Raw genomic sequence first — 14242 nt, forward strand, 5'->3', positions numbered from 1 at the left:
AGGGAAGATGGTGTGATTCGGATCTAAGTCCCCGCCTCTTTTATAGGCGGCCCATTTTCGCAGCCAGGGGGTAAATGAAAAAAACACCCTGTCTTTTCGCATTCTTTTGACACGTGGAAGATGGCCATTATTGGGCGCAGAAGCCAAGGAGCGCAACATTCATTGGAAGCCGGACACTATTCGATAGGTATATGAGATTTGGAGAAGAACCCGCCTTGCAATGCCGAAGACAAATCTGCGCGCCGGACTCATCATCATTGAAGCCTGGTTCGGGGGCTACTGATGGAGTCTTGGATTAAGGGGTGTCCGGATGGCCGGACTATGACCTTTGGCCGGACTCCCGGACTATGAAGATACAAGATTGAAGACTTCGTCCCGTGTCCGGATAGGACTTTCCTTGGCGTGGAAGGCAAGCTTGGCGATACGATATGTAGATCTCCTCCCATTGTAACCGACTCCGTGTAACCCTAGCCCTCTCCGGTGTCTATATAAACCGGAGAGGTTTAGTCCGTAGGACGAACAACAATCATACCATAGGCTAGCTTCTAGGGTTTAGCCTCTCTGATCTCGTGGTAGATCAACTCTTGTACTACCCATATCATCAATATTAATCAAGCAGGAGTAGGGTTTTACCTCCATCGAGAGGGCCCGAACCTGGGTAAAAACATCGTGTCCCTTGTCTCCTGTTACCATCCGCCTAGACGCACAGTTCGGGACCCCTACCCGAGATCCGCCGGTTTTGACACCGACAGTAGTCCAAATCATGTCGACTCTTTTTTCGGGGAAAAGCAATTAATCGATTAAGTAATAATAGTTTTACAATCATCTAGAATAGTGTTGTAATCTCCGGTGGTACATTAGCCAGCCTGTTGCTGTCATTGCATGTGCAACCTTGTTCTGTGTTCGACTGATCTTCCGAACATGAGCTTGTCGTTCTTTGAGCAGGCCAACGATTTCTCGACTCTCATAGTCTTTTTGTTTAACATGAGAACTAACGAATTCATCGATACAATAACTCTATCCACAAAAGGCACAAGTAGAAAGGAATGAGAAAGCAGCCAACAAGGACCAAAAAACAGGTAAAAGGGTAATGTACAGAGGACTCTCCTAGAACAGCACTTACTCCCTCCATTCCAAAATAGATGAGCCTACTTTATACTAAAGTTAGTACAAAGTTGAGTCATTTATTTTGAAACGGAGGGAGTACATAGTTATAAATGGCAATATCATATGTTAACAATCCCCACTTAAAGTGTCATCGAACGAAATACATGACTTTTGTGATGCAATAAATAAATTAAAGTATTATCGATTTTTTCTAATACAAAACATACTTAGACGTTCATACACTTATTTCTATAAACGCATGTACACACACCCTAATCTTATGAGCATATTCGAGAGAATGAGGCGACATATCATTATAAGATTGATGAAGTTACAATGACACCTTTGTTGTCGAATCTAAGACTTGTACTATAGTGGACTGGGATATCACTGTATTTCTAACCCTCCAACACTTTTCGCATTAAAATATCGTAGAACTCACTAAAGATGAAATCGTAATCTCATGTTGTTCTACATTTGTAGATTAAAAATAGTACTCCACTGAAAGAATTACGGAGTACTGTATGTGCGAGATTCGTGCCTCGGTCCCCGTGCAATTTTGCGTGTGTCACTAGCTAAGAGATATTGCTGTCCGGCCAAACAAGACAAGGAGTACTGCCTGATCGGAAAAGCAGATGAAAGGCTTTCCCCGCAGGCCGGCAGAGTTGGCGCAGTTACTCGGCGCGGTAACTCTGCGTACCTACCACACCTGCCTCACATCTCATCCGTCCACACGTCGTACGATCAGATCCCCGCCGTCCGGCCCTTTCGCCCAACGGCCTTCTGTGCACGCCGGCGCCCCGTGCACCAGTCGCGTTAAAAAATATTCGATCGTGCATCGGACGCCTCGGATCCCCTGTAGTCCAAAAAGGCTAGGCTTATCTACGGCCAGTATCACGCTGAACCTCCCCCTGACAGGTGGGTCCCGCATAGAGCGCCTTTCCAACTCTTTTACTTTACATCCCTAAAAAAATACTCTTTTACCTTAGAATTGTCCAACCCTTTCACGACAAATGGGCCCAGGTAAGGTGGGGCAGGAGGTTCAGTGTGCGTGACGGAGAGCGGCTAGAGAACGGCTGCAAGGTGGTGGCAGGGAGCGGAGCATAAAATGGACGTGACCAGCGCCACGCCTCGCCTCGCCTCCCCATTTCTCTCTCCCACTCCCCCATTACGTCTCTTGCTCAGACCCTGTGCTGTGCCTGTGTGAGAGAGATTCTCGTCTTCCACTTTCACCCCCCAAATATCGTGCGTGGCTTTATTTTTGCTCATGTTTGTTTTGTGCGGGAGGAAGGGGTTATGCCGGCGGCCGCGGGGATCAAAACCCTAGAGGAGGCGGCCTTCTGATGCGAAGCTAGGGGGCGCAGCCCGGCTGCTTTGAGCCAGTGAGGTAAGCGATCGGTTGGTTGGAAACACCGGGTGGCCGATTCCATCGGCGGGCGTCGCTTCCGGCTAGAAATCTGTGGGGGAATGCCTGCGTTTTGCGGTGATTTTGGTGCATTTTCTGTTGTTATTTTCTGTTACTAATATTTTGTGCTTGCTTTTTTGGGATGTCTTCCCCGGGCGTGGCATTTTGATTTGGTTGGTTGGTCGCATTGCCTATGATTGGGTAGTTCCGTACGCGCATGTGTCTTCGTAATTAAGGGCCGGATTTATTCCTATCGTTTGCTAGCCGTGCTGGTGGGGAGCTTAATCGCCGCGCCCTTCTCGTTTTCCGGCGATTTTATTCCGCTTAAAGGCGCAGGGTTTGCTTGGATTTAGGGGGGTTTTGCGAGGGCGCAGAGTCGCCAGGAAGCTTCCGCGACGCTGCCGCTCGCCGCGACCTACTTGGCCGCTCGCATTCGCCGTGCCGCTCGCCGCTCGCCGTCGACTCCGAGTTCGCTGCCGCCTCCACATCCAGGCACTCAACGACTGGGCGACGAGAAGCAGGCGGCGGCTTCCGGGTGGTGCGTTTGCCCCACGGATATCTCCTACATCTCTCGTCCTCTCAAACGGCATCGATTGCTGTATTTTCGGGGCTTATGGGTTCGTGGTTATTATTTTTGAAATCTCTCTGGTAAGGCTCGGGGTCAAGGAGTTCGAAGGTACTGCGCTGTAACCCCCTCTGCTACCAGTGCTCCGTAACAAACTGAGACTGCTTTTAAATTTAGCGAGGAAACTGGGGAAATTTGCAGATCTTAACCGTCAAGGTGTCTATCCACTTTCCGTGCATAAATACAGGCATTCCTGCATGTGCATGCGTGTGCGCGCCTGCCTCCCTATATTTCATCCTGCGTCTGTTTTGTTGCCAATAGTGCCTAAACCAAGATAAAGTAGTTATGCCTTTTCTTTATGGGGTTTCAGTCTTCGATAAGTTACATGGTCTCCTTAGTTTTCCCAACTTAATGTTATACTGACTCGGTCGAAATTAGGACATCGAAGCCGAAAAGGGAAGTCCAGAAAAATATTAGCTAGCGTTTCTCTTGGTCCCATAGAACTTCGTGCAACTTCAGTAGTAAGGTGATCTGGGGTAGGTATTGGCATGAGTGTCAACGTTAAGTTTGGTAGATTAATATTGCTGTATCTCAAACAATTTGTGTGAGTTGTGAAACATATACAGCTTTACAGTATGATAAACAAATATTTGTGTGGTGCTTAAACAGGTTTTATAGAGGCGTAAAAGTGAAACAAGGACCTTCCAGTTGATACCAGATATGGCTGAGATTGCTGATGAAGATAGTTCCACCGGCATTGATTTGATTTGTGCTTTGTGTGATAATGGTGGTGAAATCGCAAGGTACATGTTTATTTGTTTTCTCTTTTTTGTGCTCTGAATGAAATGTAATGAAATAATCAGTTATAGTTCTTTATTACAGAATTCTCAACCATTTATTTGTTTTGGATTGCTACTAAAACTATTGAATTTGAAACAAAGTAAAACCATTGTTAATCATCAACATGCACTTTCTATAGGCAGAAATGGCTTTATTAGAGAACATAGTCGCTAAGCTTCATAGTTCTAATCATGCAATAATCTATACATCGATGATGTTTAACAAGGAGATATCTTGACCTACAACTTATTGAGAATGCAGCTTGGCTTATAAATTGCCTGCTGTTTTGTATGGAAGCTCTAGGAAAATGGTGGAGTTCTAACCATGCCTGGTTATATGTGTATCACAGTTGGATGTTTTATTCCACTTTGTGCTCACCTGGAGCACTTGATCTTCTTACTACCTTTTGCAAGCTTTGCTCTACATGTCGTTTACTAGCTAGGTTAACTGCTTAAGCGTTATTCTCTGGAGGTTTTCTGTTGAAATCAGTTCTTACCCTTTGTTACATAAAAATAAAATACATGTAGGATGAGTATTTGGTCCTATTAAATCTGTAAGTATCTTTTTTTTAGAACACACGTTTTGGTTCCATTCAATTGTTCTGTTGTATCCCTTACATAATAGAACATGCATTAGCATTTTAGGTTGAACCTTAGTTTCTCATTATGATTAGTGATGTGTGCTTCTTCTAAACTATCTGCAGCTGTGAAGGCAAGTGCCTGCGGTCATTTCATGCAACAAAAGATGCTAGTGAAGACTGCAAAACATTGGGCTATACTAGGAATCAGTTTGATGTATCTATTCTGACCCTCAGTTGGGAGTGAATCATTTTTTTTACTGTTCTTTACCTATTCGAGGCATCTTTTGATGAGCTTGTACATATTTACAGGCGATGAAAGTTTTTCTGTGCAAGAATTGTGAACATGAAAGATATCAATGTTTTGCCTGTCACAGGTTGAGTTCAGCGAAAACAGATCCTCCTGAGGTTAAAGCCCTTTTACCTAATATAGTTTTGAGAAATTTCAAGCAGACTAGTTGGCCGCTTACTTGAATTATTATATCTTATAGGTATTTCCTTGTGCTTCAGCAAGTTGTGGGCACTTTTATCATGCTAAATGTGTTGCACAATTGCTCTTCCCTGAAAATGAAGCAAAAGCAACTGAGTACACGACAAGGATAATCAATGGGGCGAAATTTGCATGCCCAGTCCACAAATGTGATGTTTGTAAATATGGCGAAAACAAGGAGGTTAAGGAGCTGCAATTTGCTGTTTGCCGACGGTGCCCAAAGTCATATCATCGAAGATGTCTGCCAAGGCAATGAGAACTTGTTCCCGTATTTGTGACTGTAGTTTGCATTCCTTGTTAGTTGGTATTTACTACGCTGCCTTGGATCAAACTAACACGTATGTACCTGTCAATAGGAAAATCGTCTTTGATGACGTAATTGAGAATGGTGTGTGCCTTTTCCAAAGGGCATGGGACGGTCTTCTGCCAAAGAATCGCATCTTAATATATTGCCTGTAAGATTTGTTTCCTTTAGACAATTATTTGTTTTCCTTGCTATGTTGGTGCATCTTTCTGACTATATTCTTTTTTTGGCCAGCAAGCACAATATTGATCCAAAACTTCGAACTCCTCTAAGAGATCATATTAAGTTTCCTGATGATCCTATCACTAAAAAATCATCCAATGTGAATGGATTGAGAAGGGTTAAGATACGACGCCTTGATGACTGCCTCCCTGTCCCATCATCCAGTAGCAAAAGACCCCTCGGTACATCAACTTGTTCTTCCTCCATCAATTCGACAGCGAAAAGGAAGAAAGAACATCTGCCTGGAGGTACTAAACATCCCAGTATGCAAAAATCAGTCATGTCAGTGATCCCCATTAGCACATTCCCTGAGATTGACATAAACACGGCGACGAGGTAAATATATCACTCTTTACTTCTGTGCTCTTTTTTCATCTGTCTATGATCTTCAGATGCACTTGATTACAAATTTAAGTTTACTGGTTAAGTATTTATAAGAGCGTATATAGTTGCCATGCAAAATATTTTCTTAAAATTATTATTTGCATTTTTAGTAACGAATGTACTAGTAAATGTTTATCGGAGTGTGTGAAAAGTCAAAGGAGGGGGTGCCAAAATTCTTGTACATTAGATTTAAGATGATTTGGGTGTTTAAGTTTAGTTGTAAAGTTAGCGGACGACAATAAGAAAAGCTTAAGGGTCACTGGACGCCACCATGTAAATTTACATAAGCAGTTGCAAAACAATTGTTATTTTTGACGAGTTTATCATCTGATGATGACGAGCGAAAGGTTCTTGAAACGCTTAGATTTTTGCAGAACGCCGATCTGATAAGCCAAAAAGTTTCTGTATCTTGTGTCAACAAATATAGAACTGCACAGTATGTGCTGATGTGTGCCAATCAAGATAACAAAAAACCTTTAAAATGCAGGGTCATCATGTTTACTTTGTTCCCAATTGTTTATGTGCCGCCATCATATTAAATATTCTGATTTCTGAGGAATGCTGGCACAGCTACCTTTGCATTACGTTGTGTCCAAGTATTTGTTCAATTTGTGCATTTCAATACTGTTGTATTCCTTGTTGCCATAATCCGCAACGCAAACACCGAGACTAACCTAGTGGTAGTCTCTCAGGATTTATGACTTTGCACAGAAAGCATCATCAAATATAACTATTGAGGATGTACAGAAACAGCTAGTGGTTTCGTCTACTTACACATCATTTATGAAGAATACTGATAAAGTTACATTGGGAAAGGTGGAAAGATCTGTCGAGGTACTCTACTGCACTTTCTTAGAAGCAGTGACATGTATTTGGTTGATGCTGATGTGTATTCTTGGCAGGCTGTTAAGACTGCGGTTCATATGTTAGAAAGTGGTGCGGATATAGAAGAGGCCAAAGATGTATGCTCACCATATGACCTTTTCCAACTTGCAAAATGGAAGGTACATGCAAATTCATTCTTTCGTTTCATCCTTGTGTAGGATTGTAGAATTTGGCTGTTTGTGATAACTGATAATTGGACATTGAGATACTGAAAGTTATCGTAATGATCTATGAGATACATGCTTGTAGTTTTTCCTCTGACATGGTATGCCTACGATCGCAATATACATGATATTATGAGCTATTATGTGCAGAACAAACTGAATATATATCTTGCCCCGTTTCTTCATGGCACGCGCTATACATCTTATGGGCGGCATTTTACAAAACTGGACAAGCTCGAGAAGGTAGGTCTACACATTATTTAAAATATGTCTTGTTTGTTCCTGCTATATAGAGTTTTCTTCTGTTCACTATTTTCTGGTAGCGAGTTGTCATGTTGCGACTGCTGAGTAGTGTTCTGACATGAAAATATCCCGCTTGTTGTGTTGAAATTGGTCATATGATATGTTTGTCCACGTATGCCTGATCTCAAATTGGCATCCATTTTTGTACAAATATAGTTGGTTAATGCTGACATTAATTACCCAGAGTAGAGTTGGCACTTAGAGTCATGGTTGAGAATCTAGTTATGTGCAGATTCAACAAGGTTGTTCCTCAGTAAGTGTTGTGGCATCTTAGGGCCAGTTGTCTATTAAGCTAAGTCTAGAAGTATCCAGGGTGAGGGTGTGTGTGTGTCCTGGTAGAAGAGTCTGTTTGTGGGAAGAGTCTTGTCATCTCCTAGATGAACCCAGCCTAGTCTAGAAGTATCCAGGGAGTGTGTACTAGTAGTCTGTGGGTAGAATCCAGTTGTCTCTTAGATGAATTATCCAGGGTGTGCTGAATTACTGTTCAGTGAACATTCAACCTGAAGGGTCCGTATAAGGGTGTATTCCCCTTGTAAGGAGGCAAGCAAGGAAATATCTAGGTCCTACCTATGCTTCTCTTCTACCCCTCTAATTCTCCTATCTTTCCCCACTACCTTTTACTGTACCACGGCGCCTACACGGCAACGACCCTCGCGTCCAGCAAGTATCCCACCCCACAACCTTGGTAGCCAACGTTGGCTACAACAGTAAGATTTACTTATGATCCCAAAGATCAAAGAACTTGCACATCTTAATATACAGACGACAAATGAATGAGTTAACATGATTTGGTAGTATTCAACCATGTTTTTTTACTGCAAATTACAGTAAGAATATTAAAGAAGATACAAAGTGCATTGAAACTGTGAATTTGCACTTGGTAGCAGCATTTGTTGGGACTTTGTAAGATCGGTCCTTTAGGGGCTGGTTATCTTTATTTGGTAGTCTTTTTATCTCTTATATATTGAGGTAGGTAAGAAGCCTCCCTCTGATTAAAGAGGGGTTTTGCTTTAGGGTTAAACAACAGTGAACTTAATCTGCTCCCTGGAATCTTCTCCTCACCCCTTGTATCATCTAACCGTTTATCTTGTGCTGCTAAGAATCTAGACAAATCTGCTCCCTCGAATCTTCTCCTCTCCCCTTGAATGATCTTAGTATTAAACACTAAGTCTTGCATTGTGCACAAAGGACAAAAAACTTGGGTAGGATATTTCTTATTCAGGAATTTGGCGTAACTAATATTAATGTTTAAAAATCATCTATATCATTTTTTGTTTCTGTTGGCTATAAACAGAATTCAAGGTGAAATCAAGATATATTTATTATTCAAGAATTTGTGTGACTAATGTAATGTTAAAACACGTTCGAGATGAACTTCTGTTTCTGTTGGTTATAAACAGAATTCTAGGTAAAACAAAGTTTAAAAGTTTGGGGATTAAATTAGCAATCTGCACCTCCTAATTTGATACCTATTGCAGAAAATAGCATGGCTACTATTCCCTTGCACTTAAGAATGGTCAGCAGGTACTTTACGAAGATACCTGTTTCTGAGACGCAATTTTATAATTGCATAGAAATACTACCCCCTGGTGGTTGTGTGGACCTGTTGCCAAATTAGGTAGTGGTAAACTACAATATACTCTTTAGGGCATGTTTTTAATAATAGTATTTCTTCATAAAGTTCTGGTATTTGTTGAAATTTGACTTTTCCAATAAATACAATTTTTCCAAACAGCACATTATTTGTTTTGTACAGCGGCTACTCTTCAATCTCTGGTTTCATTTTCTTCTCTTTCATTGGGTTGAAAATTGTGCTTGTTATCTTGCTTAGAAGGTTATGGTTAGTTCAAGCTTTGTATATACTCTAGGTCGCTTCCTGTTCCTGACTGCATTCTTCATCTGTCTTGCTGAAGTAACTCTCGTGATTTTGTGCAGATTGTAGATAAGTTACAATGGTATGTTCAAAGTGGTGATACGGTAAATTTCTGTTTTGGTTTTTGTTACTTAAGTCTTGAGTTGTAAACATGCATAAGTGATGCACCTATTATAGCCCACTTCCATCTCATCTCATACATGCATAGAATCTGTTATTTTGATCATTCGGTCATGGATTTTTTTATACTACAGTGTTATCATTCATATATGCTGTCAGTAACAATCTTAGACAGCCAAGTCAGATGGTGATGCGCCGGTAAAAAAAATACCAAGGCAATTGTTTGAATAAAACATTGCATTATGTTTGTCTGCATAAAAAGTTTATCATTGATTTTGTTTTATTAAAGTTTCTACCAGCTGTAATAATGCAATATGATCACCTGCTTGGACTACTTGCCATTCTTGGATTAACTAGAATGTGCTCATAACGTGCATGTTTGGACTATTTTTATTCATGAATTCTAGCTTCTGTTCATTTTTCTGTCTCAACTCTGGAAGTTAGCTCACCACTTATTTTATGGACCCAGATTCAAAATTGACTGCAATATGTCTCAACAGAAGCTGTTTATCATGACCTGTGCATTTTTCTTATTCTTTTAGGTCGTTGACTTCTGCTGTGGTTCAAATGATTTTAGCACATTATTGAAGGAAAAGCTTGAAGCTTCTGAAAAGAATTGCTTCTATAAAAATTATGATCTCATCCAGCCAAAGGTGCTTGCATTTCTCCAATTGTTATACATGGTCCATTTTATCTTTAATAGTTTAGTTAATATTCCATGTACTATGAAATAGTTAATTGCAGATATAGGAGCCTGACCAGGCATCCAATGTCTCTTGCTACTCCCTTAGCAAATTTTTGATTTGTTGAAGTGTTGTAGCACAGTGGACTGATACAGCATTATAAATATTTCTCCAGAATGATTTCAATTTTGAGAGGCGAGACTGGATGACTGTTCAACCAGATGAATTGCCAGCCGGGTCCCGATTGGTATAGCTAGTGTTACTTTGCTCATGTCCATTATGGCAAACTTCCAGATTTTATGTATTCAGTATTTGCTGTTATCGTCAGATCATGGGGCTGAATCCCCCTTTTGGGTTTAAAGCTTCACTTGCAAACCAGTTCATCAACAAAGCCCTAACTTTCAAGCCAAAGCTGATAATTCTTATTGTTCCCAAGGAAACAGAAAGGTACTGTTTTTCTCTTTATTCATCCCCATATAGCTTTCTGGTTCTCTTAATCTCCAACAATGTTCCACACTTGATGGTGTGTAGGTTGGATAAAAAATACCCACCTTATGAGCTAATATGGGAGGATTCTAATCAGCTCGCAGGAAAGGTATGTTTGGATAGTGTTCCCCTTGAGAACTCCTATACTTTAACGCTGATGATAGAATTTCGTTCCTGATGGTTTCTTTTGGAAAATTACGCAGTCGTTCTATTTGCCTGGATCGTTTGATGCTGATAATAAGCAGATGGATCAGTGGAATCTATCACCTCCTCCTCTTTCTCTGTGGAGCCGTAGTGATTTTGCTCAGAAACATAATGAGATTGCTAAATCAAAGGGGCACCTCTGCAGCAGAAGACCGAGCTATAATGATTCACAAAGGGACATCGCAGGCAATGCATATATGAGCACCAGCGATTTGGAAATGGGCAGTGAGGGTGAGGCGTGCATCCCTGACGAAGAAATGCAAGGAGAGCGACAAGCAGAAGCCTCCGTTATAGACCAGTTGTTGGCTGACACATACCATGATACCACTAGTTCTCCAGGTGACTACTGGACTGATACCAACGGCCGATCAGGGCAACCTCGCAACTATGATACTCCAGGTGGAAATGACCCTCCAACCCATGAGTATTTTGCAGACAGGGCAGCTGAATCTGACATGAGCATTTCGTTGTCCGGCAGAAGTGCTTCTTGGAATCAAAACCAAACTGTGTCAACCTCTGATCATGAGCCTAACAACGATCATATTGCAAGCGTATCTGCCAAGCAACCAACCGATCCTGCTGATTGTGACGAGGTAACATCAGCTGATGCCCAGCATGGGCTGGGAGACCCACCGTCTGCACCAGAAAATGCAGCTGGAGTTCAATACCGAATCCTGGAAGACTCCCCACCTGAGGAAGGACAGCTGGGAGACCCACCGTCTGCACCAGAAAATGCAGCTGGAGTTCAATACCGAATCCTGGAAGACTCCCCACCTGAGGAAGGACAGCTGACACCTGAGGAAGCACAGCCGAATGATTTGTCGTCTACAGATGGAAATGCAGCTGGTGTGCCGATGCTGGAGGAGTCGCCACTTGAAACAGATGCTCCAGTGGGTGCAGCGAATCTGCCACTAGCGCATACCTTCCCGGGGCTGCAGTTTGCAAGCGCTCCCACGTGGCCTGGATGCTACGCTGCTCGTGAAGTTCTGTCGCGAGGCATGGGCTACCCGACCTTCCATCAGGAAGCCTCCTACAACTTGCTTGAGAAGTAACATTAACCAAGCAAGCAAAGTTGGTGCCATCTTTTGTTAGCAATGACTGGTTGACTGTCTTGCTTTAACCTGGCCAGGACGTCGAGAAAGAAAGGAAAACCAGCGCCTCTTGTCATATGTGTAAGTGGAAGAAGACACCAAGTAGCTGCTGATGTGCCTCGGCTTATCTTACAGGTGTGAGCTTGTTTATCTTCTACGGCCAGCTTTAAAGTGTTGGGTTGTGTGTGCACCTGCACTAATTTTGAACTGAAACTGTATCAAGAGTCATTGTGATGATGCTTGTTCAAATCATGTTTGTTTGGCATTGTGGCTGCTTTTTGCTAAGCCCAAAATTTTGCCCTGAGAGCATATCCTTTCGTTGAATTTAGCTGTCATTGCTTCTGGTCTGTTGCTTTCGTATTTGTTACCGTGATTTCTTGTTCCAAGTCTCAGTTTGCTAAGGTGGCCATCCCTCGTATTCAGAATTTTTGCTTCTTATTGCACGATGCAGCAATCATCTGACGACTGCTTGCCTCTAATATATCATCAAGATTTGCCCGTAAGAGTAGCTTCCTGTCTCTGCTATATGTCTTGGAACGGTGAGCCAGCGGCGACAACGCCGCGTTGGATGCTACCATAGGTGTAGAGCAGGAGCGTCGGAAGTGCAGAAGCTGTCCATGGATGGGCAGTGCCACTCACTAGTGGCAACGGGTATGGGTGGAAGAGCCCGGCCGATGTCGTGGGATTCGGTCACGGAACGTCTGACCGGCGACTCCCGACCTGGAGACGCACACGTGCAGCGCCCTTGAAAGGGAGTATTATTATCCCAGGCAATTAGGAGTGTGTTAGAGCAACTCCAACGTGCCGATCCATTTTGTCCGTGCGTGTCCATTTGGGTCGCTTCGTCCGTGTGCGTTGGTTTGTGTCACCGCGGACAAAAAAGTTGGTCCAACACGCCGACCCAACCGGATGCACATTCACTTTTCGTCTACTGGTGATTCATTCCTGGCCCAAATTTGGGCCTCATTTAACATGAAGCGGACGCGCGCGAAGCGCGCATAACTCCTCCCTGGCCCGCTAGTCGGTGGCACATTGGCCGTTCTCTTTCATCCCATTGACAGCAAGCCCTCGCCCGTTCCCACCCTGTTGCCGCCCAGTTCCAGTGCCAGCAGTCCGCGCCCACACACCTCCCTAGCACACCGCCACCTCCGACATTGCCGCCACCATCGTCTCGCCGCCGGGCCACCGCAGCTCCTCCCATCCCACACACCGTCGCCGCCACGAGCACAAGGTCACCCCCCGCGCCCCCGACCAGCTCCTTCGTCTGACGATGCCACGCTCGCCTAACGCTGCCAGACCAGCTACCTGGTCCAGGGAGGCGCGCGTCTCTTCGCCGACGCCTGCAAACTGTTCAACAGTTTGCTACCAAGGTACAAATGGACTCTGCCGACGAGTTCTTTTTCCACAATTTCCTCTGCGACTCCGATGATTCCTCATCCGACGATGAGGAGATGGTGGCTATAGTGTTGGTCGTCCATGACCACCTTAGTAGGCAGCGGCCGTTGTTTCGGGGCTCGATCCCGGGGCACACTCCGGCTTTGAATCACAACCGAGAGAGCGGTCATTTCCTTCTTTGGAAGCACTACTTTGAGACGCCCAACCCGCTCTTCAAACATCACCAATTCCGACGCCGTTTCCGCATGGCTAGGCATGTTTTCAACCATATTCGGGATGGAGTGGTTGGATACGACAAGTATTTCGAGTGCAAGGATGATGCCCTTGGAAAGATTGGCTTCTCCTCTTATCAGAAATGCACCGTAGCTATCTAGATGCTTGCATACGGAGTGCCTGAAGATCTCATTGATGAGTACGTCCATATGAGCGAATCACCGTGTCTAGACTCCACGTACAAGTTCTACAAGGCTATGATTGCAGTGTTTGGCCCTGAGTACTTGAGAGAGCCAACTGCTAAAGATACAACCCATTTGTTGGCGATGAATGCCAGCAGGAGCTTCCGAGGGATGCTTGGCAGCATAGACTACATGCACTGGGAGTGGAAGAACTGCCCTTCTGCTTAGCAAGGGTAGTATAGAGGCCATGTCAGGGCTTGCACTGTCATACTTGAGGTCTGTTGGGGAACGTAGTAATTTCAAAAAATTTCCTACGCACACGCAAGATCATGGTGATGCATAGCAACGAGAGGGGAGAGTGTTGTCCACGTACCCTTGTAGACCGTAAGCGGAAGCGTTAGCACAACACGGTTGATGTAGTCGTACGTCTTCACGATCCGACCGATCAAGTACCGAACGTACGGCACCTCCGAGTTCAACACACGTTCAGCCCGATGACGTCCCTCGAACTCCGATCCAGCCGAGTGTTGAGGGAGAGTTTCGTCAGCACGACGGCGTGGTGACGATGATGATGTTCTACCGACGCTAGGCTTCGCCTAAGCACCGCTATAGTATTATTGAGGTGGACTATGGTGGAGGGGGGCACCGCACACGGCTAAGAGATCAATGATCAATTGTTGTGTCTCTAGGGTGCCCCCTGCCCCCGTATATAAAGGAGCAAGGGGGGGGGGTGCGGCCGGCCAAGGGGA

At 44.0% G+C, this 14242-nt stretch overlaps 1 protein-coding gene across 2 annotated transcripts; it reads left to right on the forward strand.

Annotated features, from left to right (window-relative positions):
- The first annotated feature begins 2233 nt into the window (after positions 1-2233).
- On the forward strand, positions 2234-12027 carry LOC119341763 (protein ENHANCED DOWNY MILDEW 2-like). 2 transcript variants are annotated; one of them, XM_037613618.1, is made up of 17 exons: positions 2234-2494; positions 3747-3880; positions 4621-4711; positions 4807-4902; positions 4986-5233; positions 5341-5439; positions 5523-5846; positions 6587-6728; positions 6797-6898; positions 7094-7186; positions 9182-9223; positions 9782-9892; positions 10098-10169; positions 10251-10369; positions 10454-10517; positions 10612-11260; positions 11345-12027. In XM_037613618.1, exons 2-17 carry the CDS (start codon positions 3798-3800, stop codon positions 11662-11664), a joined length of 2655 nt encoding a protein of 884 aa, XP_037469515.1. In that variant the 5' UTR covers positions 2234-2494; positions 3747-3797; the 3' UTR covers positions 11665-12027. The 2 variants fall into 2 exon arrangements, with proteins under 2 accessions (XP_037469515.1, XP_037469514.1); XM_037613617.1 differs by having other exon boundaries at positions 10612-12027.
- Positions 12028-14242: the final 2215 nt, after the last annotated feature.

Source organism: Triticum dicoccoides, chromosome 7B (genome assembly GCF_002162155.2).
Source record: "Triticum dicoccoides isolate Atlit2015 ecotype Zavitan chromosome 7B, WEW_v2.0, whole genome shotgun sequence".
NCBI lineage: Eukaryota > Viridiplantae > Streptophyta > Magnoliopsida > Poales > Poaceae > Triticum > Triticum dicoccoides.